General features: G+C 42.4%; 1 protein-coding gene across 4 annotated transcripts in view; it reads left to right on the forward strand.

Moving 5' to 3' along the window:
- COL8A2 (collagen type VIII alpha 2 chain) overlaps positions 1–27,847 on the forward strand; it is a 216,139-nt gene that overhangs the window by 162,809 nt on the left and 25,483 nt on the right. For 2 of the 4 annotated variants that reach the window (XM_083453301.1, XM_083453300.1), the window contains one exon: positions 17,005–17,134. Coding sequence is in view for 1 of the 4 variants with exons in the window: in XM_083453299.1 (XP_083309425.1) it covers positions 24,047–24,069 (23 nt within the window). In the remaining 3 variants the exon portion in view is untranslated. Of the gene's footprint in view, positions 1–8,888; positions 9,090–17,004; positions 17,135–23,815; positions 24,070–27,847 lie in introns of those variants that run through there. The other 2 variants (XM_083453302.1, XM_083453299.1) reach the window with 2 other exon arrangements.

A 27,847-nucleotide genomic window follows, 5' to 3' on the forward strand; every position in this document is an offset into this window, starting at 1 on the left:
CATTTTCTTTAAGCTTAATAAGAAAGTAGAATCCTCAATGTCCACATGGACTGATTAAATTTATATGCTGCCTCCCCAATAGTGCAGAATTGGCTTCACATTTTATGCTATATAATTATACATAATTCCAGGAAACATAATAAAATTAGAAAATATCATAAAGCCCACCGTGCATCATAAAAATGACCCTTTCTATAACCACAAATGAAATTAATCAACACATGGCCTAAAGAAAGAGATATGGTTAGAATAACGCATTGGGTTCAGAAGTCTCAGCTTCCAGTAGCAGACCACCCAAACAGTGTGGATATGGCCAAAATCTGCCCCACCCATTTTAAGAAGCTGGTGGACGAGCAACCCTCATTGCTGCATATCACACGATATCCACCTCCAGGTTCATTATATTGAATAGCATCGGTGTGTGTGTGTGATGCAGAACTCCTGTGATATAGGAGAATGGGTTTTAACCCTTCATACCTGCTATAAGGGGCAACTATAGCTGCTTTTTGAAATCAAAAGTTCCATTTGTCCTTAAACTTAAAAGATACTTTGTTTTCCTTATGGTTAATATCTAGCTCAGTGTAAAAATGGTCCATTTGTTTGAATCTCCCTAATGAAATAAGAATTCTCTCCGCAACAACATCTTATTATGGCCCACAGTTTTTAAGCGGTTTTAAATTGCTATTGTTTTAAATTGTTGGCTTTTAATTGTTTCCTGCCCTAGAAACCCTTTTACAGTTGAATAGCAGGAGAGAAATCCCTGCTTATTAAATACAATAAATGGACCTTGAAGCAGCCTGGGGGGCAGGGGGGAAGGGCTGGTGGACAGAGCAGCAGAGCCACAACCGCCGCCCTGCACCAGCCAGTGGGGCTATTTCCAGGTTGGGGCCCCTCTCAGAGGTGTACAGAAGCTTTGGATTCTGCAATTCCTTTGCACCCAGCATGGTTCCTGTTGGAACGGAGAACCCTCAGAACCTTTGCATTATCATTATAATCAGTTTCTTACGCCTGAAAGTGTTGTTTCTCTGAGTGACTTCTCATTTGATCTTGATGTGCAACTGGTATGCTTTGAAACCTCAGTAAAGTTGCTAGAAGACTAAATTGGTTTGATTTACAGCTTTGATTTTGTTCAGATCGCTATTCGTCAATGCTAGCATGGACAATGCACCACTTGTGAAATATAATGAGGTGATGGCCCAAACAAGGTAGAGATTACTAGGCCTGGAGTTCTGGAATAGGTAACAGTGAGCCCATGGATAAATGGATACACCCCATAGATAAATTAGTGGTCTTGCCACTGGGAAAGAAAATACAAGTTGTCTCAGCAGTGTCTTGGAACAGCTAGAAGGGCTTTATAGTCTGAACTAGTTTGTCAAATCCAGTGTCCTGAGTGTTGCATCCGACCAATTAAAGGGCCAACACATTTTTATGCAACTGTTAGCTTTTTCTAGGCACTAAGGTAGGCTTCCTCAAACTCGGCCCTCCAGATGCTTTGAGACTACAATTCCCATCATCTGTGATCACTGGTCCTGCTAGCTAGGGATCATGGGAGTTGCAGGCCAAAAACATCTGGAGGGCCGAGTTTGAGGAAGCCTGCACTAAGGTTTCAAGCTGTAGGAACTGCTTTATGGGGAAATTTCTGATTCTCCAAGAAGCCTGTGGTCCAGTCATAGGAATCCAGTGCCAGAGATGTCTCCTCAGGGAAGTGGAGATGGGGCTCTGGTGCCAGCGGAGTCACATGAGAAAGACCAAGGAATGAATCCATTTTCTTGGGGTTGCTGCCACAGAAGGACTGTGTATTTGAGGATTCCTGTTTTGGGGCATGGCATGCTCTGCTCCATCCTACTCCATAACTCTGTTTTAGGGCCCTATACTGACTACTGCTGATGGGAACAATGATGGTGGTAGTTTCTCAACCACCTTTCCTTTCAGGAGGCACAGCAGAAGGCTCTGCAGCAGATGGACCCCTCCACCTAGTCCGAATACCCTCCAATGTTATTGGGTGAATTGGATGGAATGGTAGAAGATTATAAAAAATATACAAAAATGCCACCAAAAATGAATGGATGATTAAGGTTTGACTTTTGCACAACTGCCCAAACTGAAGTCATGGTGAAATATATATGGAATGCAAACTTCCGTAAAACATCACAAGTTTTTAAAATAGAAAGTTAGTGCGAATGTTTATAATTGTTTTACGGTTGTCTAGTTTTTCTTGTATAACAGCTTTTTTCCTTGTGTGTGTTTTTAGCCAGCAGCTAGTTACAAAAATACAGTTTGTTTTTATATTACAAAAGCAAGAAACTTGTTTTATAATTCATCTCCTCCAAGGAACTCAAGGTGGCACAAGTTCTTCTCCCCCTTCCCATCTTATCTTCATAACAACTCTATGAGGCAGGTTTAGACAGAGATAGTGAACTAACAGAAGGTCACTCAGTGGGCTGCATAGCAGAGTGGGGATTTGAACCTAGGTGTCTCTTGTCCTAGTGTGATACCCTAACAACTATGCTTCACTACCTCTTACAGATATCTAAGCCACTGGCATCATCACATGCTGCGGCATCAAGTTCCATTTGTTAAGCTCTTTCGCACAATGTGTAATTTTCTCACAGTTAGAGCATACTCTGTTTTGGGCCCAATCTGTTCAGTGCTTTGCAGACCGAAACTAGTCCCTCTAACCATTTAGCCTTCCTTTCTCTTCCACTGCCACATCAAGAACAAGCACCTACAGCTGGCTAGAGCAGCTTTAGCAGGATCAATTATCTTCTCCTAATGTGGAAAGTGAGTTTGACATTCAAGGAAGCTTAGCGTCAGGCCGGCCTTTGATTTTTCTCCTTCTCATGGTCAATTAACCTTTTGGAGCAATACCAGGCAACATTTGCTGCCTTGAATTCCACCCTTTTGCTAGAGACCTGGCAAGCTATTAACTCAGACCAGCAGCAGCCATGGAGATGCATTGGGGAAACCTCAGCACTGAACAACACAGGCATCAGGTTTAACATTTATCCACTGTAGAGAGGGGAATCCCATTCTCTTTCCCCCTGTCTTGCTCTTTGCAATGCAACCATCAGATCCACTAGTCAATGAAGCCTGCCACCTAGTGGTTTAATGTTTGGTGGGGGTGGAGGATTCCTTATTTAATCTTTGTTTGGTTGCAAAGTGAAACTTGGGAATTTATAACTATTTTTTCAGATCAAACAAATTGCAGTTAATTTGTAATATTTGGCAATCAGTCTGTCCAAACCTGTCGCTTTTATCCTTTTATATATTTTTATAACACTTCTGTTGGCTTTTCCACATGCATTTTATCTTAAGAGGTGGACTTAGGTATCGATTGATTTTGATCTGAACATTTTTAATTGGGTTTTCAGCTAAGCACTAGTTATTTCCTCAATTAGTAAAGAAATACTTCTTTTCCAGGAAAAGTGCTAGTTTACAAAGAAAACATATGTAACACTTACCAAGAAAGCATTCAAGTGATAGAGCTTCGTCTCTTCTGGTTGGGTTATTTAGCCCACAGATGGGGAATATCCTAGAGAAAAACAGGTAACACTTTCGCCATGATCTCAACAGGAAGCTAAGTTTGTGAACTCTCACAGACTGCTTCGTTCCCTTAACAGATCTGGCCTTCAGGGACTGGAAATGCTAAACTAGTTTTCCTGTGCCTTAGAATAATCAGAAATTGCCGTTCATTCCCAAAACTTGAAATATCATTTTACGAGACATTATACTTTCTTTTAAAAAGCTACTTTGAGCTTGAAGTTCAAAGCTAGAATTTCTTTCCTCCTTCTCATAATGAGCTTCTACTGCCCCCCCCCAATTTTTTCTTTTTTTGTAGCATTGTTTTTGTTCTTTTCCCTCTTTAAACTGTTTTAACATGGTTGCATTAATATATATATTTGTTATGTTAGAAAACATATGACATGCAACAATAACTTAAAATAAAAAATAAAACAGCAATAAATGATCAGATACCAAAAGAAGAAGAAGAAAAGTTTTCTATAGCAAAATGGTTTCATTTCAAAATATTTATTTGTTTTGTTTTGTATGTTGGTCCGTGATTTGGGTTCAGTTTCCAGACAAGATCTTGCACCTGGGAAAAGAGGGTTGGTAGAGAATCTCCTGTGCCTATAGGAGATCCTGGGTTTAATATTTGGCATCTTGTCTCCAGGTAAGGCTGAGAAAGAACATGTCTGAAACCTTGTCAGCAAAAACACTGCACAGAGACCTATTAAAAGGGTGAGTGCAGCCTCACCGTTACCTCTTCTAGGATTTGTATCTCACAGGAGGGAGGTATTGCTTCAGTGAGCAGGTGCTATTTTCTGCTGGGGTACCTGCTTGCTCACTTTCCCTTTCTGATCTGTGTTCTCTTCTTCCTCTGTGGACTTTGAGAATTCCTCATTCTCTCCAATGCTGTCTATCTCACTTTACTATTCTTCAGTCACATCTCTCTTTCTTCCCTTCTCCCTTGGTTCTTGGCCAGTAGTTCATTATCTCCATTCTTATACTTGCTCTTCAAAACATACATAGCAATAAAACTAAAGTGTATTAATTTATTAGATACTAAAGACTGTCAGTATCTCGTGGAAGGGATTCTGTTGTGCAATTAAAGTGGTTTAAAGAACTCTGTCACCCTAGCTAAACAAATCCACTTTAAAAAGAAAATGTACAGGAAAATGTAGTGAAAAGTATAAATGGAAGGAATAATTGATGGGAAGTTGTGTAAACAACCTACAAGTAAATCAGGATGAATGGTTATTGCCATATGACTGCTTCACAAACAAATCAGGACGAAAGTTCAGTAAAGTTATAGTCCAACCTCCATATAAGATTTGTGCAACCAAGTAAAAATGAATGCTCCGTAAATCTAGAGGGGCCCTCATAATTCTCCTACTTACTCAAATTTCAGGCTTATTCTTTCTCCCACTTTCTGTTTCAGGCTTTCTGCCTCAGTCATACCTTGCATCCTCATTTTGTAAGCATCTCTCTTAAGTGTTTGCTTTTTTTCTAGACTGGCTTCTTCATCCCACTCCTGTTTTTCCCCACATGGGCTTTTCCTCCTCAACATTGCATCATCATTCCCCTTTTCGTTTTCTCTTATTCATTCCTCCCCAGAATCTTCATTCCAGGGCATTGGTCTTCAGGTAGTGGGTCTGGACACACTACCAGGTCATGATGGCCAGATCAACATTTGGTCTCAAGAGCAGCACTACTACCATACAGATATATGAACTGCCCTCAGAGGGTTAAAGTTTGGGTTAAAGGTGTGTGTGTCCCAGGTCTGAAATGGTTGAAGCCCATTGCTGTAATGGTGCCAAATGAAATCTGTTACCCTATCTGTCCTCCCACTGGAACCGTTCTCTTCCTGACACCATTTCCTCCATAAGTGAATCCTAAAACATCTCCTTCCATTGGTTTACACCCTGAATACCCCACTTTCTCTTTTCTCCCTAGTGTAGCTTTGTTTTGATTTAGACAGGGATGGCCCTACCTTTAGGCAGAGTGAGACAGCTACCTTAGGCACCAGGTGTAGGGGGGTGAGAGTAAAGAGTTAGATACCACAGAGCCTGTCCTAAGACATTGTGTTGCACTCAGGTACAGTGCAGGGTCCTGAAAGTTTCTGTACGTGGAATGGGAGGAGGCAACACCTTGTCATCTCATGTAGCAAAATGTCCAACCCCGGATTTAGACTTACGAGTCTGCATCGCTTTTATTTTTGTGTACAGTTACTACTGATTTTGTGGCACTTCATAAATAACAAATAAAAACCTGCTGCAACAAACTCATTAGTAAAAGCTTCTCATGTTGAATAAGTATTATCATCCCCCAACCCCAAGATCCTTGTGTTGTTACTTAAAAGTGTGTAGATTTGGTCTCAGGCAGAATTCCCTGGGGAGAGCCCCCATAACTTAAATGCTCCTTGTGCTAAATACCTCCCTTAAAATTTACTCTTTACTACTGGTACTAGATGTGATGGTGCAGATGGGGATGCATGAATGCATCTCTGACATCTTTCTTGGCTTGGTGCAGCCACATTCCCGAACCCACCATGTAAAAGTCAAACTCCACTGATGCCTTCACACTCAGCAAGTCTTATAAAAATGAACTGCCCTCAGAGGAGGAAGGAGAGCCACCTTCCCTTGCTTGCTTGCAGGCTTCTAACCTGAAACAGCTGTTTACCAAAAAGAATGGACCACCTAACAGAGTTGAATTAAAAAGCCAAACCTCAGCAATTAAAATGAGGGCCTGCCAAGGATGGGCAAATCACTCTTAACACTGTTCCACGAGAGTTTCCTATGTGTTCAGCCACAACTCTGAACGAGGCGGCCCCTTTTTTCATTAATCTGTCAAGTATATATGCATTTAAAAAAAATTGCATTTAACTCCATGTATCTTGTGCATTGTTTAATAGGTATTCCCCCCATGCATATTTTGATCAATTATATTTTTAAAATATATTTTTATTAAGTTTTACATAACAAATTTAAATTCAAACATTAAACACCAACATTGTCATTTAAGATTCCCCGAATCCTTTGACTCTCCCCCTCCCTTCCATGGTTACCATTATCAATCTTTTTTCAACTGCTTCCCTTATTTTCTCTATTTATTTATTTTTTAAATCCATTTTTACCATAGTTGTGGGGGTTTTTTGTACATTACAAGCATTACTCAAATCCTGCCAAAGTTTTTAGTTGTTTACAGTGTTCTCTTAAATACATTATAAATTTTTCTCATTTCTTATTAAAGTTCTTCTCTTCCTGGCTTCTTATTTTCCCTGTCAATTTCGCCATTTCGGCGTAGGCCATCCCTCTTCATCAGCCATTCCTCTCTGGTTGGTACTTTGTCTTCTTTCCATCTCTGGGCCATTAGTATTCGTCCTGCTGTTGTTGCATCCAGAAATAGTCGTTTCTGCTCCTCTCTGCACCTAAAGTGCCTAGTAAACATTACTTTAAACATTTTTTCCGACTCATTGTAAATCATTTCCCAGAATGCTTTTGTAATCTTGGACGGTAAAATGTGCCTTCTTTCTCCTTGCATTTCCAACAAACATTTGAAGCAGTTCTATACATCTTTGCTAATTTTACAGGTGGTAAGTACCACTGATCCATCATTTTCATGGAATTCTTCTTTAGCACCCAGCACGCTGTAAATTTATTTTGATCAGTTCTTTTAGCTGTGAATTGTATCAGAATATTACAGAAGTGTGGTGGATAACTGAACTGCAGTCCACACATTAACCTGAGTTGAGTGAAGATCAGGTCAATGTGTATCAGAGTTCACAAGGCCAGAATTCCTCAAGCATCTCCAGAGATCATCTTGGCCTGTTTTGGCAATGCCCTTTTAGTGGACCTGTCAAAGACTTTTGGATATCAACCAAGGAACCTCATGGCCTCAGGCTGGCCTTTTTTCTTTTTTCTTTCCTTTTTTTTTTTAGGAGTTATCCTCATGTTTTTATGTATTTTGTTAAGTTGTCTTGAATACTAGCTATGAAAGAAATAACATAAGAAAAGCCCTGCTGATAGTCCAGCATCCTTTCCCACAATGGCAAACTAGAGCAATTGGGGAAATACCTTGATTGTTTTTTTTCAGTTTAATAACCTCCTAGAAATGTAAATTAGCCTCTTGTGGGATTCGATGAAAGCCACGCTGAGAGGGAATTGTGTCAAAATCTCTACTGGGTTAAAGAAAATAAGGGAGGCCGTTTGTAAGCAACTGTTGTCTAGTATTGGGGTCTTAGAGAGGGAACGCAAATGAACTGGCAGTGCTAAAATATACCACAAATTAACGGGTAAGAGAAGTGAACTGGCTGTTGTAGATTTTCTTGCAATTCAAAACAACAATAAAGCTCTAGGCTGCTTGCTAGATCTTCATGCAAGAAACAAGCTAGGAACCAAGTCACACAATTTCAGAGTATCAGTGGGGAGTTACGTTACAAGTCTGACAACACTTGTCAAGTGTTTGCTGATTTTTATAATAATCTTTATTCAACACATCACCGTAAACCTAACAAAACAGAGCTCTATCTGGAGCACGCTGGGTTGCCTACTTTAAGCAAGACTCATATAAATTTAGTAAACAAAGCTTTAACCAGTTGAATAAATTGGGTTGCAGTAGAGCTATGTACACACTATACCTCTATCAGGGCTTTTTCATTTCTGTTTGCCTTGAAAGAATATACCCTTGGGTTAAGAAATCCCTTTCTTGATCCTCACTTAAAGTATGGGAATTCTGGGTTTAGAAACTAATTCATGATAGTTTTCCTTTACTCTCATTCATAGGCCAGCCATAGGTTTGTGATCCATCTAAATATAGTCAGTATAAGGGGTAGGAGGGGAAATGTTTATACTCTGTCCGGAACACGTTCTGCAGAGGAAACCCTTCACCTTCCAACAGTTGGAAGACCTATTGGCATCTGTACAAATGGCTTCAAAAGCTGTATGGGCCTTCACCATTACTTACCGTATTTTTCCATGTATTAGATGCCCCCATTGATAAGAGGCACCCTATTTTGGGAGACTAAAATTTAAGAAAATGGGGGGAGATGGCACAGCTTGTAAAAACTGTGTCATAGTTTCTATAGCAAAATGGTTCTATTCACTTTTTTTAAAAAAAGAGGTATGTTATCCTAATACTCAGATTTTCTTTATTTAGATATCATCTCACTGACTCTCTCCAAGGTTGTTAACAACTTTGCAAATCTGCTGTTGTAATTGATCTTATAAGTTTGGCATTTGCAAATGAATTATTTCCAAAGTGTGTGATGGGGACCCTCAATTCATTTATGTATTCCCCCCATGTGATCTTTAGAATGGTTTGATTGTTTTATATTGGTTTGTTTATTTTAATATAGTTTTTAATATATTTTAATATAGTGTTTATTTTAGTACAGTGGAACCTTGGTTCTCGAACTTAATCCATTTGAAAACCAAGGCGCGGCTTCCAATTGGCTTCAGGAGCTTCCTGCACTCAAGCAGAAGCTGCGTCGGACATTTGGCTTCTGAAAAACGTTTGCAGAACACTTACTACCTGGTTTGCAGCGTTCGGGGGCTGATTTGGTCGACAACTTAAGCCTTTCAGGAACCAAGGTACTACTGTATTGTCTGCAATATTATTTTAACATAAAATGACCTATGGGCAGCCCACAAGCAGGGCCTGAACACCACAGGTGCTGTGTTCTGAAGCCACTCTGTTCTCCAATCCCATCAGAATTCCTTCCTTTCTCTTTATTTCCTTCTTATTTTTCCTGGCTTTCAAAAGTTTTTCCCTCCTCTTCGTATGTAGTTTCGGAGCAATTGGAAGGGACACTTTTTTATTTGATGAAAAAGAATGTTTGGTTTTTTAAAAAAATGTTTCCTGGATGTATGGCTTCAGGAAAAGAAGTTTTTCCACATCGGTCTGAGAACAAATTGGTAGGCTTGTCTCATATGTGTGTCTATATAAAACACTAAACCCATAAAAGAATTGCTTTCAGTTGCTTTCCAGAGCAGTAGCTGTATTGATTTGTTGTACCTTTTTTTTTTAATTCTTTGTATATTCTTTTGAAAGTTACCTGTGAAAGGCTTTACGGGCACAAGTAGTGCCCATGGGTGCTGGGTTGGCATCCCTGTGCTGGGGTATGTAACATCAAACCTTGCAGGTGCCAAATCTTCTGCATTGGCCAGGCCTGGTATACCATACTTTTTTAAAAAAAACGCAAGTGCCATACATCTCTTGTATCTATATACTCATCACCTGGGCTGTCCTAGAGTGAGGCAGCTGGTAGGTGGGGGGTAGCAGTGACAACATACATGACTTAGGTCCAAGCTATCTGGAAGACTGTATTTCCTCACACAAACCTACCTGGGGTTTGAGGTTTGGGGGAGAGGCCCTACTCTCGGTCCTGCCATCCTCACAGGTACGCTTGGGGGGACGTGGATGTGGGAGAGGCCTTTTTGGTGGCTACTCCCAGACCTTGGAATTCCCTCTCTAGAGAAGCTAGACTGGCTCTCTTGTTGTTCTTCCACTGGTAGGTGGAGACTTCTTTGTTCAAACAGGCTTTGGGGGATTGATTGCTTTTAATTAAAGGACTGGTGCTGTGCTGTTTTAATTGTAATTATTGATACGTTTTAAACAGATTTTGTGCATATATAGTTTTAATTCTGTCCATGTTCAATTGTATTTTAATAACTGATTTTTCTATGTTTTTCACAGTTCTTGTTTTTATATGTAAGCTGCCTTGAGTCCCATTGGAGAGAAAGGCAGGGAATGGTGATTATGGTACATATTGGAAAACAGAGCTGTATGTTCCATGTAGCCTAGCTTGTTGCCCTCACATGGAGAGGAGAATACTGTCCTATTGAAGTAAGATTCAGCTGCCATGTGGCCAAAATTGGGATGAGGAAATCAGTCTTGCCCGTTGCCTCGTCTACGGCCATACTACCCTGAATGAGCAATCTTGCCCTTTGCCTCAGGCAGCAAAGTGTCTTGAACCAACCCAGCTTGTTAGATTCCTGCTCCACCTCTTGTATCTTATGAATTAGGCCATAATATGGCTGCTTGAGCCCTTGAAACTTCACAACCAGCTGGGGTGTGGTCTGTGTGTGTTGATTGGTTTTAGTTTTCAGAACTGAATGGTGCTTGCTTTTATACCCATGTTTGCAATGAATGGTGCTTTTTCTTATTACTTTCAAAAGACCTTGCCTTTTGTGATGCTAAGAAAATAATAATGTTTTGTAGCATGACACAGCTCTATGAGGCAAAAGTGCCCGTAGGGAAAGGGAAAGGAGAGCTGGAAACAGTGGAGAAAGTGAGTGATGGGGGGGTGCAGTAACAAAGAATCTCTACAGGAAAAAAATGTCTTCATAACAGGAAACGTCTCATAAAATACCTGCGGTTTGGCATGTATTGTTTGGCTGGCCAAAATATGCACCTGGCAGCTTTACCCTCCTATTAATGCTTCAGTCTGTCTGGTATTTCAATGGATCTCAAAATTACAGTGGTTGGGGGAGGTGGCAGCAAACAGGAAGAAAGGTTTGTAGGTCTCTGAAAGAAAAAAAAAGAAAAATCCTGAAGAGGGAGGAGAAAAATAAAAAGCTTAATGGTAATGATGTTTACAAGATGGAATGGTGAAGGTATTTTGATCTAGGAAATGGCCTTTTGCAAGTTTCACCGAGAGGAGTGGCAACAACCTGGGGTGTGTGTGTGTGTATTTGAGTCTGAAAGTAGCTTGTTTACATGAACTTTTTGACACCAGGTTCGTGTACTTGCCAAGATTCCCGTTCTGAGCAAAAGCCTGCCAGTTTAACATGGAGCTCATTTCTCTGCTGGTTTGAAATTGGATTTATTGACTCCACATTTGCTTTGCCCCAGTTTCATCCAAAGTGCTACAAAACATTTGGCCCCACATTGTGTTTTCCCCCAAACAATTATATAAAAAAACTCCTTTGCCAGAACTCATCTGTATAGATCAAAGCAGTGTACAGTGACCTCAGCTCCTCACCAAGCTAAGTGGTTTTAAATATATTTATCTACGTAAACAAACCACAAACAAGATGTAAAGTTCATAAGAGATAAAAGAGAAAACAATTGTTCGTCAAAAACACCAAACGTCATCAAGAGCAAGAAATATTTCTTAAAGCAGCAATCCAAAGAAGATTTACTAAAACTGCTTAGAGATTATTGGGACTCACTTCCCAATAAACAAAGATTGTGCTGTAAGATGAGAAACCAACTGCAGGCATTTTTTTAAAAGTACCCCCCCCCCAACTTTAAATTAAAATGGTTTGCTGCAGTAATAAAGCAAAGCAGTCTGAAAATCTCTTGTAATGATGAACGGCCTCAGTGGGAGCCACAACCAAGAGTGCCATTCTCCTCTCCAAGAAACTCGGTACCAAGTGATGATAACTGAAGAGAGCAGTCACTAATCTTCCGGTGGAGTAGCACCATTTGTGTGCATTGGCAACTCTTCATGGAAGCTACTGAGCACTTCAGCTTGTATGAAATTAACACTGAAAAGCCTGCATAAGGAGAGCCACCTTATGAAATTACAAGTTCACACAAGTGAAACCTCCACATAACTGCTAGCTGGAGGCTCTGAACACTAATGAGGTGGTTGCACAGGGCCTCCAGTTAGCAACTGTAAGAATCATAAAACGACATCAAAAGTTTCCTAGCAGAACACCCACTATCAAAGCAAGCATGCAAGGCAGCAGCCTCACTACCCTGACCATCAAGACAGCTGAGGAATACGTTTCTGCCCTGCAAAGAGTTTCTACTCTGCAATTATGTCCATAAAAGTTACTAGCTTAACTTCCATGTTCAAACTCTCTTCTAGAAGCAAAAAGCTTCCCTGCGGGATCACCTTGATAGGTGGGTGTTGTTGCTTAGTCGTTTAGTCGTGTCCGACTCTTCGTGACCCCATGGACCAGAGCACGCCAGGCACTCCTATCTTCCTCTGCCTCCCGCAGTTTGGTCAAACTCATGCTGGTAGCTTCGGCAACACTGTCCAACCATCTCATCCTCTGTCATCCCCTTCTCCTTGTGCCCTCCATCTTTCCCAACATCAGGGTCTTTTCCAGGGAGTCTTCTCTTCTCATGAGGTGGCCAAAGTATTGGAGCCTCAGCTTCAGGATATGTCCTTCCAGTGAGCACTCAGGGCTGATTTCCTTAAGAATGGGTAGGTGGGTAGGTATTTGCAAGCATGCCCTTGGCATCCTCTTTCACTGTGGTACTCATCTAGTAGATAGGAAAACTCCCTTCAACATTCTGACTTAAATCTGCAAGCTTGTACATAAAGGAGAGAGAATACTGAAAAAAGAGAAACCTGGCTGCTTGTTTTGATTTCCTTCCTCTTCCATTTTCCTTTTACAGCTCTAAATAGACTCCCAGACCAGCGAGGAGCATTAATTGCACCAGTCTCCATTTAACTGGCATTTAGGTAATGCCACACTAGAGATGCATATAACTTTGAAGTTCCTGGATTACAAAGGGGGATCTCGTGCTCTCTAAAACATGATTGCTGCTATTGTGTATTTACACTTCTGCCGCCATGCCTGCCTGTAACATGAGAAACTGGACATGACGTTTGCCTTTATTAAGATTCCAATCTAGAGATAAGGAATCTTATGTGGCCTTCTAGATGTCATTGGACTCTAGCTTCCCTCATCCCTGACAGTTGTCCGTGTTGGTCAGAGCTGATGGGAGTTGAAGTCCAGAAGAACCTGAAGGAGCACGGGATCTCTAGCCCTGTTCTTAACCTATGAGCTGAGGTTAGATTTGTAAGACATACAACTCAAAAACACTAAGGTACTGAAATACAGTGGTACCTCAGGTTACATACGCTTCAGGTTACAGACTCCGCTAACCCAGAAATAATGCTTCAGCTTAAGAACTTTGCTTCAGGATGAGAACAGAAATCGTGCTCCGGCAGCGTGGCGGCAGCAGGAGGCCCCATTAGCTAAAGTGGTGCTTCAGGTTAAGAACAGTTTCAGGTTAAGAACAGACCTCCAGAACGAATTAAGTACTTAACCCGGGGTACCTCTGTAATGCGTTAGTATGTAAATCAGGACTGGCCTGGGACATTTTGCTGCTGGAATCAAAATGCCCCACTGCCACCATCTCCTCCTCCACAGGCGCTCCCTGCTGCCGCCATGTGCTGTGCAGCAGTAGTGGGGTATGGGTGTGGCCGCGGCAGAGGAAGCAGGGCACACCCACACAGGAAATGGCAGTGGTGAGCTTTGTGCTCCTCATGCCCTGATCTGCCACCTGAGGTGACTGCCTCACCTCACTTCATAAGCAGGCCGGTACTGATGTTAAGTATGTAGCTTGAAGATCTGCTTAATAGTGCCTACTGAAAGTTGGCAAACAAGAACATCTCAGAAGCAGCTTCAGAAAAGCCTCAGGCAAGTTTCCAGGGAAACAGAAACCATAACTACATGCTATAAATCCAAACTCTTCTTCTATAGATGTTGGTTGATTTTTTTACAACTTTGATTGCCTTTACTTCCCAAAAGCATTCTGGGAATTGTAGTTGGATGAAGCTTGATCTGCTAAAGACAATAACCCCCTTTTTCAGAACAACATTTTTCCCTGGGCAGAGGGAAAGGTTGCTTAACTGATTAAGTTTGTAATTGGGAAGGTATGAGTGAATCTGTGAATGTGTCAATTTTAGTTTTGCTTTTTCATTTTTCCAATCTTAAATTCAGTTCTCAACATTTCCAAAGCAGTCTATTTTTTTTTATGTCATGAAAATTCACCAGCATTTTAGTGCAATTTTATCCTAGTATACACATTTTTCCTGATATAATGAATTTTCTATGTTATTTTCAGTAAGCTATTCACTTATGCTCACTTAAAATGTGCATTTTTGTGCATGTAATTTCACTGGAGAACTCCACTGCAATTCAGAGAAGGATGGCTCTGTTTTAGTCAGTGTATTGTTTTGCAAAGTTCAAATTAGGTAGTTCACTTTTGAATAGAAACTGAATTGAGTTGCTTGCCCCATCTGACCCAGAGCTTTGCTCCATTTCAAGAAGCGTGACACTGAAGCTGTGCTCCAGTTGTTCCACACAAGTTGTCAGCACATTAGTACCTCAGATGAGCTGGCCTTTGGGCTGGCTTAATTGTGCAATCATTGAAAACCTACAGCAAGCAGCTGCTGTGCCTTTTATGCCTCAGTCCTGGTCTGCTGTTTTAGGCCTCCAAAATGGAGTACACTTATTCTAAGCTGATGATAATTATTGCAATGCATCATCCCTGTAAAATAAGCTTCCCAAACGTCCAAAGAGATCTTGCATTTAGCAGCGGACAGCAGCCAGAGAGGAGCGGTGAATGTTGGCGGGGGAGATTATATTCCCTCCAAGGAGGGAGTGGAAAGAAGGCCCCCTTGTGTCAGAATTAATGAAGATTGATGTCCACCTCTACAGCTCCTTGAAGGATATGCAGCCATTTCCTTCTGCACACTCCAGGTCTTTCACAGAGCATCGGCTTTCAAAGCGTGCAGTTAAGGATAGTCAGGAACGGAGCATCAAGTATGACCTGTTCCAGATAATGATTTAGGCCAAATGCATTGCTGAAAGGTGAGAGCTGCTGCCTCTGCTGTGACTGCAGTCAGGCTTGGAGCAGATAAGTTGTTTATGCCCTGGACTTGGCTGCTTATAGTCATTCAGTGAAACTATATTGGTCTAAAAGCACATAGGGCCCCCACCCTTGCTGAAGCTAAGCAGGTCAGGATCTGGTAATATACGCTACGTTGGGTTCCGTGATGGAAGAAAGGTACAATCTAAACGTATGAAAAGAAAGAAAAACAAAAATCCCATAGTCCACTGGTGCAAAACATGTTTCTAACGCAAAAGGGCCAAGATTCAGTTCTTGATATATCATCTGTTGAAGGGTAGCCCAAGACCCTGGAGAAGCAATGCCATTGTGGTTTAAATGTTCTGAATATGTTTATATTTTATTGCAAATTGTATTGCTTTAATATTTTGATGTTTGCTGCCCCCTGGGCTCTTTTGGGAGGAAGTATGGGATACAAACTGCGGGAGGCAGTGGAAGACAGGAGTGCCTGGCGTGCTCTGGTGCATGGGGTCACGAAGAGTCGGACATGACTAAACGACTAAACAACAACAACATGGGATACAAATTTAATAATAATGAATCAAGCATTTCTCCTCAGCTGGGGTGTTTACTCATAGTTGAATTGTAGAATTAGAAGGGACCCCGAGAGCCATCTAGTCCAACCCACTGCAATGCAAGAATCCTGCCCACAACCATCCCTGGTTGGGCTTGAACCACCAACCTTTTTGGTTAACAGCCAGATTCACTGACCCATTGTGCCACTCAGGACTCCCTCCCAAGTTCTGGTAGCTCCAGTGGTGCATCAGAGCAGGACTTTGCAGCTGACAGAGAAGCCCAGTGCCCCACTGAGCAGAATGAGCAGGAAGGGCCCCAGATGTACCAGGACTATACGTTACCATTTAAAGGGAAGAGGCATAAGATCTTTAAGTCAAGTGTCTGGAAAACTGCAGCACTGGGTAACTCTGCCATTGAGATTACAAACCTCCAACCGTTTCCTAAGTATTAACCTCCCACTTAGGAAACATCTACCAAGCGTCCTAGGCTATTAACTGGTAAATTGACCTAAGAATGGGCAGATCATTTAGCAGCCATAACAGTATGTTTAGGTATCTGTCATCATTACAAGCATGAATGGAAAGAGAATCCTCCTGAAAGCTGTGCAGAACAATATTTTGGGCGCATGTGGCATCTGCGTGCAGCAGAATTCGTAATGTGTGAAGCAGCCTTCATTAATCGCAGGTCTCTCCCTTTTCTTCCACTACTTCATGTGAATGGCCTCAGAGCATCAAAGTTCCAAACAGAGGAGAAACAGAGCATAAAGGAGACATGAGCCCTAATTGTTGCAAGCTGCTCTGGAAGTCCTTGCACTGAAGAGCAAAATACCAAATAATTGCAGTGACTAAGTAAAATAGAATTAGGTTTTCATTCTTCCGTGTAAATAGACTGGTCTGATTCTGTTCTAATATTTGGTGTTCATGGGCTCATATGGTTCTTTTTTTAAATAATGCCACTTGTGCACACGTGTGGGAATGCCAATTTAGGAAGAAAACTATTCCCCTGTGCTGCTTTTCCAGAACTTGCTCTGTCTTCTGAATTTCACTGGAATCTAAAGTCTTGCTCAGGGAAAGCTCCATGAACAAACAATCCCAGTGTTTCCTTATGTTTCTAGAAATGGAATTCCTTTTAAAAAAGTAATTCCATTACTTTCTGAGTAAACGCACGGCAGCCTTTCCCTGTTGGGTAACAGCTCACACAGATAGAAAAAAATGGCCTGCAATTCATGTTTTGTGAACACTACTGAGGCAGCTCTTTCTCTTGTAGCCAACCATGGTGTATCTTGGGATGTTAATGAAACAAGGTCCAACAGGATCTCTCACCTCTGAGAACATCTCACAGAACTCTAAAGCTCAGTTTTGCAACATGATAATCTCTTTTGGTTCCTTCTAGGAGTATGACTCTATGATCTCGGTCTCCTGGCTTTTAGCAGATCTTCAAAAGGAGCAAAGATATGCTGTGAAACTGGACTTCAGGTTTCTGCAAAACATTTGCACTTGGTCTTGCCGCGCCAAGACTCCAGGTAAGCCTGCTCAACTAGCTTGCTTTTTATTAAGAAGGAGCTATAGTTCAGGGGTGGAGAACATATTTCACAAACAAAAGGTGCTAGGATCAGTCCCCAAAGTAGTAAAAAGTGGGCTAAAAGGCCTGCTTCAACTGTTTTACTCTTCATGGGAGGGACTAGAGCAAGAGGAGAGCTGCATACACAGCATACCTTAAAGCACATGACATTGCCCAAAGAATCATGGGAATTGAAGTATTTTAAGAGTGCTGGGAAGTAGCTTTGTGGGGGTAAACTACAGTTCCCAGGATTCTTTGGGGGTAGCCATGTACAGTGTCTTCACAGCCTAGAAACCTATGGCCATATAGTTGTTGTTGGACATCAGCCCAATTCACAGTAGTCAAGGATGATGGAAATTGTAGTTCAACAGCTTCCAGAGGGCTACAGGTTCCCCACCCTTGGACCACAACTTGGTGGTAGAGCCACATGCCTTACACATAAAAGTTACCAAATTTAATCCCTGGCATCTCCAGTTAAAAAGCTATTAGAGAGTAGCTCTGAGGAAGTCCCTCATCTGAGATCATGGTGAGCTATTGCCAATCAGAGTTTGCTGAACTAGATAGATTAATGGTCTGAATTGGTGTAAAACAACTTATTTTGGCTGTATAAATATACAGTGCCATGTTCCAAATCTTCTTTCTATCATGTTTTTAAAAGCTCAAGACTTCTAGCATTGTAAATGGAGTGAAACCAAGGCAGGGAACACAGATAACAGGGGCAAACCTATGTGTATCAGTGCCGGCTCAGTTCAGTGTTTGCCATTACATTGTGTGGGACAATGAGCCGCAATTGGATATGTGACTAGCAAAGGACATAACCTATTTCATCCCCAAAACTGGATGCACCTGGGAGATTGTCCCTACCACCCTACTGATGACCCTGATAGGAACAAAGGCCCATCTCGACCAGTATCCTGTTCTCATGTTGGCCAAGCAGCTGCCTCTGAGAAGTCTGCAAGCAGGACATGCATGTAGGAGCACTCTTTCCACTTGTGATTCTCAGCAGCAGGTATTCAGAGGCGTACCACCTCAAATTCAGGAGATAGCACAGGATAGGTATGGCTAATATCCTGTTTACACTGCTTCCCAAACCAGTAGTGGGATTGCAGACTAAACAGATGGGTGGAGACAATCTAGGATAAATGAGGCTTGGATAAGGAAGTTTAAGAACATAATGAATACCCTGCTGGATCTATTATCTGTTGTCAGCAATATTTGGAAGGTCCCAGGCTCTCTGCAGTAGCTGAATGGGGAGGTGGGCAGAGCACTTACAGTCATTGGAAGAGACTGGGAATCTGTTGGAAAAGACAAGGGAAGCTAGCTATGCCAGGATCCGCTGCCTTAAGACACCTGGAGCACCTTAAAACAGCAATGCACCACAGCTTCCCTTACCCTGCACCTTTCTCAGTTGGCATGTGGTCGCCGGTCAGTTGGCCAGGAGGTAATGTGGCATTGAGACACAAAAGATTCCCCTCTCCTTTCCCCTCTAGCCCAACACCTCCTTTCCACAATGGCCAACCAGATGTTTGCCTCACTTTGCTTTGCCTCCAGCAACTCATGTCCAGAGTCCGGCTGCCTCTGAACCTGAACAAATGTCTACTGTAATAGTTGCAGATATTAGGGAGCTTGGTCAGGAGGAGGCCATTTTTCACAGGCTCATGGGGCTTTTAATAAACTGTCAGAACTTTGCTGCAGCTGCGTATGAAAGTTCTCCCAGATATGCTTGGTCCTGGAAGAGCACTGAAGTGCTTACCTCATGCACTGATACTCATGCACTACACCCAGAGGACTCTGCTGCATTCCAAACAATTAACTCACTAAGCCTTGTGGAACACCATCAAAGACAGAACATGGAGTGTGATGGATTGTTGCTTAGTGACCTGAGACATCATGGGTGGAGAGGTGTCTATTCATGCAGTATCCGACAGCTTATTTGGAGCAAGCATGGATAGTGTGTTATTTTTCATTGTGGTTGTGGTGTGATAAGGAAGAAACACACAGAAGGGCCATAGCTCAGTGGGAGAACATCTGCCTTGCATGCAGGAGGTCCCAGGTTCAATCCCCAACGTCTGCAGGGTGGACTAGGAGGGGCCCCTATCTGAAATCCTTGAGAATTGCTCTCAATCATTGTAAACAGGACCCAACTAGATGGACCAATGCTCTTTGTCTCAGCATAAGGCAGCTTCCTATGCTCACTCTGCACATTGCTTCCAATTCTCCGCTGCCCCTTTTTGTGCTGAAACCTGGGAATGAGCCAATTGCTTCTGATTCTGAAACTACTGTAGACACGAGATCGAAGCATTGGTCATATCAAGCCTGGTTTTCACTGTAATTACATATACTCTGTAAGATATCTGTGCATTGCACCGTCATAATTGCAGCAGCATCCATGTGAAGTAAGTAGTAGGTAGGGAAGGGCCATCCTGATGTACTACTTCTCAGGGAATATGTTGTGGGAATGTTCAGGGTGGCAGGAGAAGATATATTGTTTATTAATATCCTTCCTAACTTGCGTTAGCAAGTTCCTTTACTTAGCAGAGTGCATTCCCTTTTACACAGCAGAAAACTAGTTGCAAACTTGTGTGAGTTTCTTAAGACAATACGTGATTCAATCTGTCTTGTCCAGATTGAAACGTGTTCTAATATTTTCCTAGTAAGACCCCTTGAATCCCTCCTAAAAGAAAAAAGACACCACAGTCTTATTCATAAGCAATAAAAAGAAAGTTTATTCACGATCAGGCAGAGCACAGTGTGATCCCTGAAGGCAGGCTTTAGTCTTAAAGTTACAAACTTATACTAACAGGTTTATCCCATAAGGGAGATGACCTGGGGGACTGCTTGGCTGGCAGCCAGCAGTTCATTCCAGGTAGTTCGCAGGACAAAAAGGAAGATGGAAAAGAGAGAGCGTGGCAGCATGCCTTGTCCTTTTACCGGGTCCGGAAAGGTCACGCCCACCCACTAGTCACATGCAAGGAAGGATGCTCCAAGCCAGGAGGAACAGGAAATCTGACTGGGTGGACCAAACATTCCCTTGCATGTCCACTCTAGCAAAACAAGGAGTGTTGTACTTGACTGCTCCCAGTGGATTACATCCCACATATGTATATCTTCTTACAGATTTTTTTCTGGCTTAATACTAATTCCTTTTCTCTAGGGTTAAAGGAACTCTGGGAAGTATATTAAGATCAGGGATCTCTAAAAAAGAGATTCTTAGCACCTTGCCAAGTTACAACTCCCAGGACTATTGGAGTGAAGACACAACAGTTGCACTGGTATGAAGCCAATGGCAACTTGTAGCATAGATAGGAGACATATGCCTCCCCCCCAAAAATTATTAGTGACCTGCAGACACCAGTTCCTGGCTTCCTTTATAATAGAATAAGAGAACTGTAGAGCTGGAAGGGACCATGAGGCTTATCTAGACCAACCCTCTGCAATGCAGGAATCTTTCACCCAACATGGGTCTCCGACTCATGACCCTGAGTTTAAGAGTATCATGCTCTACCAACTGAGCTGTTCCAGCATGATCTTCCCCCCTTCATGCTAAATGGTAGGGCTGCCTCTGATTCCTCTTCAAACAAGTTATTCCTGTATTAGATTAGATTTATTATATACCACCCTTCATCAAAAAATCTCAGGGCAGTGTATAGGTTTGTGCCAAGCTTTAGGATGCTGTGGTGATTGGAATACCCCCTATGCCACGTTCAACCCTGCCCATGCTGTCTTGTTTCCTCCTCCCCCCCCCTTTGAGCTGCTCTGTTTGCTGCCATAGAAAGTCTAAGATCAAGACTCAAGTATGCTTCTCCCCAAACGAAGGCCAAAGATGCTACAGATTTGCACAAAACTGGCTATTTATAAGTATGGGTGAAAATTTAGAAATAATTGCAGCTTGATTCTCCTTGCTATAAGGGGCTTGATTTGAGGCATCGGGAAAGCCTCCCCCCCCCCCTTTCCTTTCAGAGTCTTTATAAAAGATCCACTATTCAATCAGCCTCTGACCTGTTTGTTGAGATTGGAAATGTGACGGCAATGGGATGCCATATTGCCGAACAGCAAAAGCAGTATAACCCTGGAATGAATTTTGACAGCTTGAGGTACAGCCAGTTTCCATAGTGGAAAAGGGTTTGCATTAAGTCCACTATGGCTTCTGGTTGGCATCCTCTTTTGCCTTTTCCCCTCCATCTGCTCCGAGAGACAAATTATTTGGAACATATATTGTCGTATTGCTTCAAGTCAGTATTATTCCCTGAATACAGCATACAGAGTTTGGATATCACTTTCCCAATCCCAGGTTCATCTTCCTGCTCAGCTATGTGAAAAAGTGGATTACCTTTCATCTTAAAATGGCCTCACAAGACTGTCACAAGAATAAAACTAAGAACAACATTTTCTGCCTTAAAAAGTGATGTAGAAATGAGTAAGAATCTTAACACAGAGCAGAGTTATCACTGGAGAAAGCAGCAATATCCAGCAATTAGAAGTTATATAAATGTGCCTCTTTCCTTTCTGTTGTATCATGATCCATCTTTGTCTCCACCCAAAGCTGATAACAGAAAGAGAAATAATGTCAAAAACCCTTATATGACCTCAACTCAAGATGAGTATCCTTTTGTATCTTGGAACCAAATGCCACTTTAGATGCATGGCTGACAAAGGCCTTCATCTTCTTCTTTTATAATTTTTCATTAAAGCAGACATGGCATTATTGCACTCAGGGTCCCCCCACTCCACTCCACCCCACTGTTGCTGGTGGGCTACTGGGAACAGACTGTGTGCAGTGTTATGTCATGCAGAGATAGAATTTGTTGGTCAGCAGTGGCCATGCCTTGAAAGTAATGTGCCCTTTCAGCTTATGCCAAGTCTTAAAAAGGTGGAACAAAGTATCAGTAACAATAGAGGCTATTTAATATCATAATGACAAACCAGCCCCTAAGGAACCAGTTGCTTTTACACCAGGGGCCTCATGCTCACCCATATCTCATCACTGTAGGCAAAACACAAGGCATGGGTGTTCCAAGACACAGGACTACCCTTTTAATCAGTGAGGGGGAATATGTGGCCCTACAGTTGTTGTTGGACTCTGTTGTTGGACCCAATTGGTTCTGGATAGTATGGCCAATGACTAGGGATAATAGACGTTGGAGTCCGACAACACTGCAATGGCCACATGTTCCCCATCCCTGCTTTTAAGGCTCCATTCTTCAAGAAAGGGGCACTTTCTGGGAGGGGTGGACAGATCTAAGAAGGATAAAAGGCCTCCATTGAGCTCCAGACTTCATTGGAGCAATCTGTCTGCTTGGAGCTATCCAGGGTCCTGCAACTCTAGCTTGGCCCCAACCTCCCTGCCTCCCTGACCAAAATATTGCCAGGCATTCCTTGCAGCCCATGACCACCATTTGTGGTCTGGACAGGTCACCATAACCACTCACCAACATTGCAAGAAAATCCAGGTGTGCATGAAATCACACCCCATCCTTGCCTCTGCTCCTGCTGCTTCCTTTGCTGTTTCTCTTTGGGCAGAGAGATCACAATATGAGAAGGAAGAATTGCTAACACCAACAGTGACAGAAGAAGATGGCGCCTGCTCTTGACTTCTCTCTGTTACATGCTTGGGCCAGTGCTTCTTGCCTCCTTCTCATGCATCAGTTTCACTGTGGGAAATCTCTATATGTAAAAAACAGGTCCAGGGCTTGTAAGCTTGGCTACTATAAGAACAGACTGCTGGACTAGATGGTTCTTTGGGCTGATCCAGCAGGGGCTTCTCTTGTGTTCTTATGCAGAGATCCCACCATGCAGAGGATTGCAACAGGATTGAAAACTACATCGTAGATTTGTCAGTGGGTCTCCCCATGTTTTTATTTTCATTTCAAAACAGCTGTAGGTGGGACTCCAAATTTGATTGAAGAATTTGCCATGTCAGGTGGTGTTAGCCCCACGCCAAGAGAAAATAGGCACAGTCTACATACCTATCCCTTTTCCCTAGTGGGTTCAAATCCAGAATCCTTGTGTCTGCTTTAAAACCATCAAGATCTGGCCATAGCTCTCCCATGTAACATGTAATTTGGCCCTGATTGAGCTCTGGTTGCTCCCTAAAGGCAGCTTTGTAGATTCTCAGTGCCTTGCCAACCAGTAAGCAATGGCCACTCAGATTTCTGCAGCCATTGCTGACACCTATTTGAGTATATTTTCAGAGCTATAAGGGCTAGAATTGTGCTCCCCTTAAAAAAATAGAAGAGGAAGACACCTGAGATTTGAAGAAGGCTGATTTCTGTGTCCATTGCCACATGTGGTGGCTTTTTCTGTACATCCATAGAACTTCAGCATAATTACAGCAGCCCTATCTATATCATCTATCTATCTATCTATCTGTCTATCTATCTATCTATCTATCTATCTATCATCTATCTATCTATCATCTTCTATCTGTCATCTGTGGCTTAAAGAAATATGCATTGGAGAGGTGTGCAAACTGAATATCCAGAGATTAGAAATCCCGTTCAGGAGTTCCCAGTGATGATTCCTTTCTCTAGTCAGATGCATCATTACTTCTGGCTTCACCAGAAGCCAGCCAGCCTCGTGGTGCAGCCACACACGAAGACCTAATTCCAGGGTCAGAAGAGAAATCATTTATCTGCCACAGAGTTTACAAGGCGAAGCTAAAGCTGAAGTGTGTGGTTAATGCCACACTTGCCTGCGCACAGAGAACCCCTTCAAAGTAATAAATTGACCACTTTGTCTCGGGATGGAGCTTGTTGATGTTTAGAGGGAATATGTAAGTGGGTGTATACGTCACAGCTTGGCAAAAGACAATCAAAGTATTCAGGCTGTGTGCAAGAGCCTTAGGAAGGAAAGTGGGAGAGTCTGGACTTGGAGAATGAAGCATTTCAAGGCAGGCAGGTGAGTTAAAAGACATGCTTTGGGATGGTTTGGGATTTATGTTTGCTGTTTTCCACAATAAAAGGAAAAGGGAGAAGGGACCTTCATCTTCTGCCCATATGTGTTTCTCAGAAAAGGAGGGAGGGTGAACTGCAGATATATGTTTCTTGACTTTCCTTGTTCGTTGAGAGCATTCAAGGGAGTTGCTGTTACCACCAGGCTGGGCTAGAGCTCTCTAAATGCCCAGTTTGCAGGGAGAGGGAGAAACAAGAGCATGCAAGTCTCAGAATCCAATTCTAACTCTGCTTGGAGCCCCTTTCTAGGTGTGTCTTTAAGGAATTGCATAACCTCTACCTTGTTTATTAATAGTAGTAAGCCAGTTGATGCATAAGTTAAAATTGAGCAGTATTGTCTCATGATGAAGGATGATGGAGGTGAAACTGGGGTGGAATCTTTTGGGTCAGTATGTGCAGAGGAAAACTTGCAGGGCTGTTAATTTCACAAAGGCCTCCTTCACTGGGCCAAAGAAGCATGATGGGGGCAGCCATGTTGGTGCAATCACCAAGCCTGCCCCATACAAGCACAAAAGGGTGGTATTAGCAAATTTGCATTACTCCAAAAATATCTTGGAGGAAGAAATCCTAAGGAGAAAGGAATCCAATGGATACCCAGTAGGCATCGAAGACTGACTGTGGGAGAGGGGATAAAAAACTGGGGAAGGGAATAAAGGAATGGAATATCATGGAAAACGGTGTGACTGGTTGGCTGGCTGGCATCCTGAACAGGAACACTTCATGCTGCAACATTTTGTTGCAAGCTGGGCGTGGTTGGGGTGGGTGCTTTTAACAGCAGAAATTGTGTGTGGATGAGGGAAGCTGAATTTGCCCCTGGCCTAGCACCCACACTCTCTTCCCACAACTCGCACCCCATCCTGATACAAGGAGAGAGCCAGGCCAAGGGGCAAACACTAAGAATGAAGAGTTCTTCTACCTTTATCCACACTCTCTTTTTTAATTTTCCAAACACTCCTTTTAAAATATGTGACTGGAGAAGACTTAATGATTCAACAACATCATGTTTAATTTGGCCCTGACAATGTGGACACCCTTGGTTACTACACATGCCAGATGTGCCAGGCTTTCTAATGATGGACCAGAATGCAGATAACAACCATTGTGAATCGTGCTGTTTGCTTACTTGGTATGAATTGCTCCCTCTTTTTCCTCAAAGAAGGTGTCTGAACATTGAATGGGGATGAAAACCAGAGCTGATTGTTTAGTAATTCCTAAGCAGCAAAGGAAAGGAAAAGGGCTTCCTTTCTATAGCAGCTGATGTTTGCTTTGCCACAACATCCATAGGGTGAAACAAAAAATGTGAAAGGTGGCCCTGGAAAAGGTAATTCACCTGGACTTGCCCATGCCAAGTCTATAAAGCCAATCTTCTAAACTATATACTGTGTGTAGTTTACACAGCTCAGGCAAACATGCAGAGGACCAATGTAACTTGAAGCGCCATAGCTCTCATCCCTGGCTATGCTGACTGGGGCGGATGAGAACTGTGGGCCAACAGTAGGGGAAGACCTGTAGCTCAGTTGCAGAGCACCCGCCTTTTATGCACAAGGTCCCAAGTTCAATTCCCAGCCTCCCCATATAGGACTGGGTCTGAAACTCTAGAGAGTGGCTTCCAGTCAGTGCAGACAGTGCTGAGCTAGATGGACCAAGGTCTAACTCAGAAGAAGGCAGCTTTCTTGTGTTCCTATGAACTCAGAAAATGATCTGCAATATGGATCAGATGTCCTAAGTTACCGACACGTACTCAGTTTTCTACACGAGCTATATGTTTTCCCCCTCCATTTTATCTCCTGTCCCCATTTTCTTTGTGATTTGTAGTTTCCCGCATGGAATTGACAAAATGTGCTCTAAATATATACACAAACACAACACTGAAAAAGCAAACTGGGACAGATCTTCCCTTGGTTTAGCAGAATTTGTGACTTCCTCCTCCAGCATTGACTTTTTGTTATTATGTGTGGTTGAAATGCCTGTTATATCACCATCAGAAACAACTTAGACAGCCCAAGTCCCATGGCCCAGTTGAGTTACCTCCCTGGGACTCATTTTGTGCCTCCCCGTTACTTATCCCTTCCGTGGGGGATCTGCTTTGTATTCCCCCCCCCCCTTGAAAGCCCAATTTTATGCTGCTTTTACAACTCCTTGGGACAAGGGGGCCTGTGTTACAAGCTAGTAAATTCACATTGGCTGGAATCCTCTACCCTCCTAAATCTCCAGTTACAGGATCATTGTCTTGGGGATGGAGACCTGCCCAGGGAGCCAAGAACTTTGACCCTTGGTTAATTTTCCTCACTCTTTATTTCTGCAACTTTCCTTGCTCTCACAGGTTCACATTTCAGCAGATTGTTTTATTAATTCTATTATTGTACAGCTGGAGAGCTATTGCATTTCTGCGTTTAAATTTTATTGTATGCTTTCTTGTGGAACAGGGAATGAGAGCGAGGGAAGGGGAGGCTTACAATTTCTGTAGGGATTTTAATTAGTAAGCATAACCCAGTTAGAATCCAGCAGAAGAAAAACAAAACAAAACAGCTTTCCATACACAACATAAGACCCCAAAGTAATTTAAATTTCTATTCCAACAGGCAAAATGTAAATTTGTTTCTTTGCTTGCCTTGTGTACTGCCTTGTTGTATGAATTATCAGAGATTTTGATTCACCTTGCAAACAGCAAAGTTGTCTGATCTGGAAATATAACCACGAAACATCTGATTTGGAGATGGCTAGGAGTTATCCAAACTGAAAACAAAAAACCATAAGGAATGAAAGCTGGGGTGGTGGTTGAAGTTGCTCATCAATAGCTGTTAGCACATGGACAGCAGACAGGACACAGATCACCTGTCATAGTCTTCCCCAGTGTGGCGAGATGTATTTCTATTGAAATTATAGTAATTATTTCTACATTTAAATCTGTAAATACAAATTAGCATGTGCACATTCTGTGCAAATCTGTCCTCTTTTATCTTATTTTTTATCTTATTTTTCCTCTTTTTTTAGCATTGCATAAGTGGCAACCCTACATTTCATGTTTTCCTTTCTATGTGTTATCAGTATGCTCTGATCTGGAAGCCTTGCCCCTTAACGTAGAAGATGCTAGTCCTGGTTTGTTGAGGGATCTTCTATTTTAAGAGGCACTCTTCCCCTTATTATTACAGGGCAGTTCCTGGTGTCCCTTGGTTCAAATTAAGCTTTAGATCCTTATTTTTAAAGGCTGGCTAGACATAATGGATTCTGTCATGATGATGTGCAGCCTTTTTGTAAATAACTAATAATACAGTTCTGTAACTTGTGTGACCAGGCCATGTGTGAAATTTCCACACCTTTGAGCAGGAGGGAAGGATGACATCTACTCATGCAACTCTAACCCAAGATTCTAGTCCTTGTGAGTGTAGAGCAGGGGTAGGCAACCTAAGGCTTGTGGGCCAGATGTGGCCCAATCGCCTCCTCAATCCAGCCTGCAGACGTTCCGGGAGTCAGCGTGTTTTCACATGAGTAGAATGTGTCCTTTTATTTAAAATGCATTTCTGAGTTATTTGTGGGGCATAGGAATTCGTTCATATTTTTTTCCAAAATATAGTCCGGCCCACCACATGGTCTGAGGGACAGTGGCTGAAAAAGGTTGCTGACCCCTGATGTAGAGCATAAGATGAGCTTCAGGCCAATGGCCAATCTAGTTCACTATCCTGTTGTCACAGTGACCAACCAGATGCCTGAGGGAATCCTGCAAG

The sequence above is a fragment of the Podarcis tiliguerta genome (assembly GCF_965153285.1).
Source record: "Podarcis tiliguerta genome assembly, chromosome: 8".
Classification (NCBI taxonomy): domain Eukaryota; kingdom Metazoa; phylum Chordata; class Lepidosauria; order Squamata; family Lacertidae; genus Podarcis; species Podarcis tiliguerta.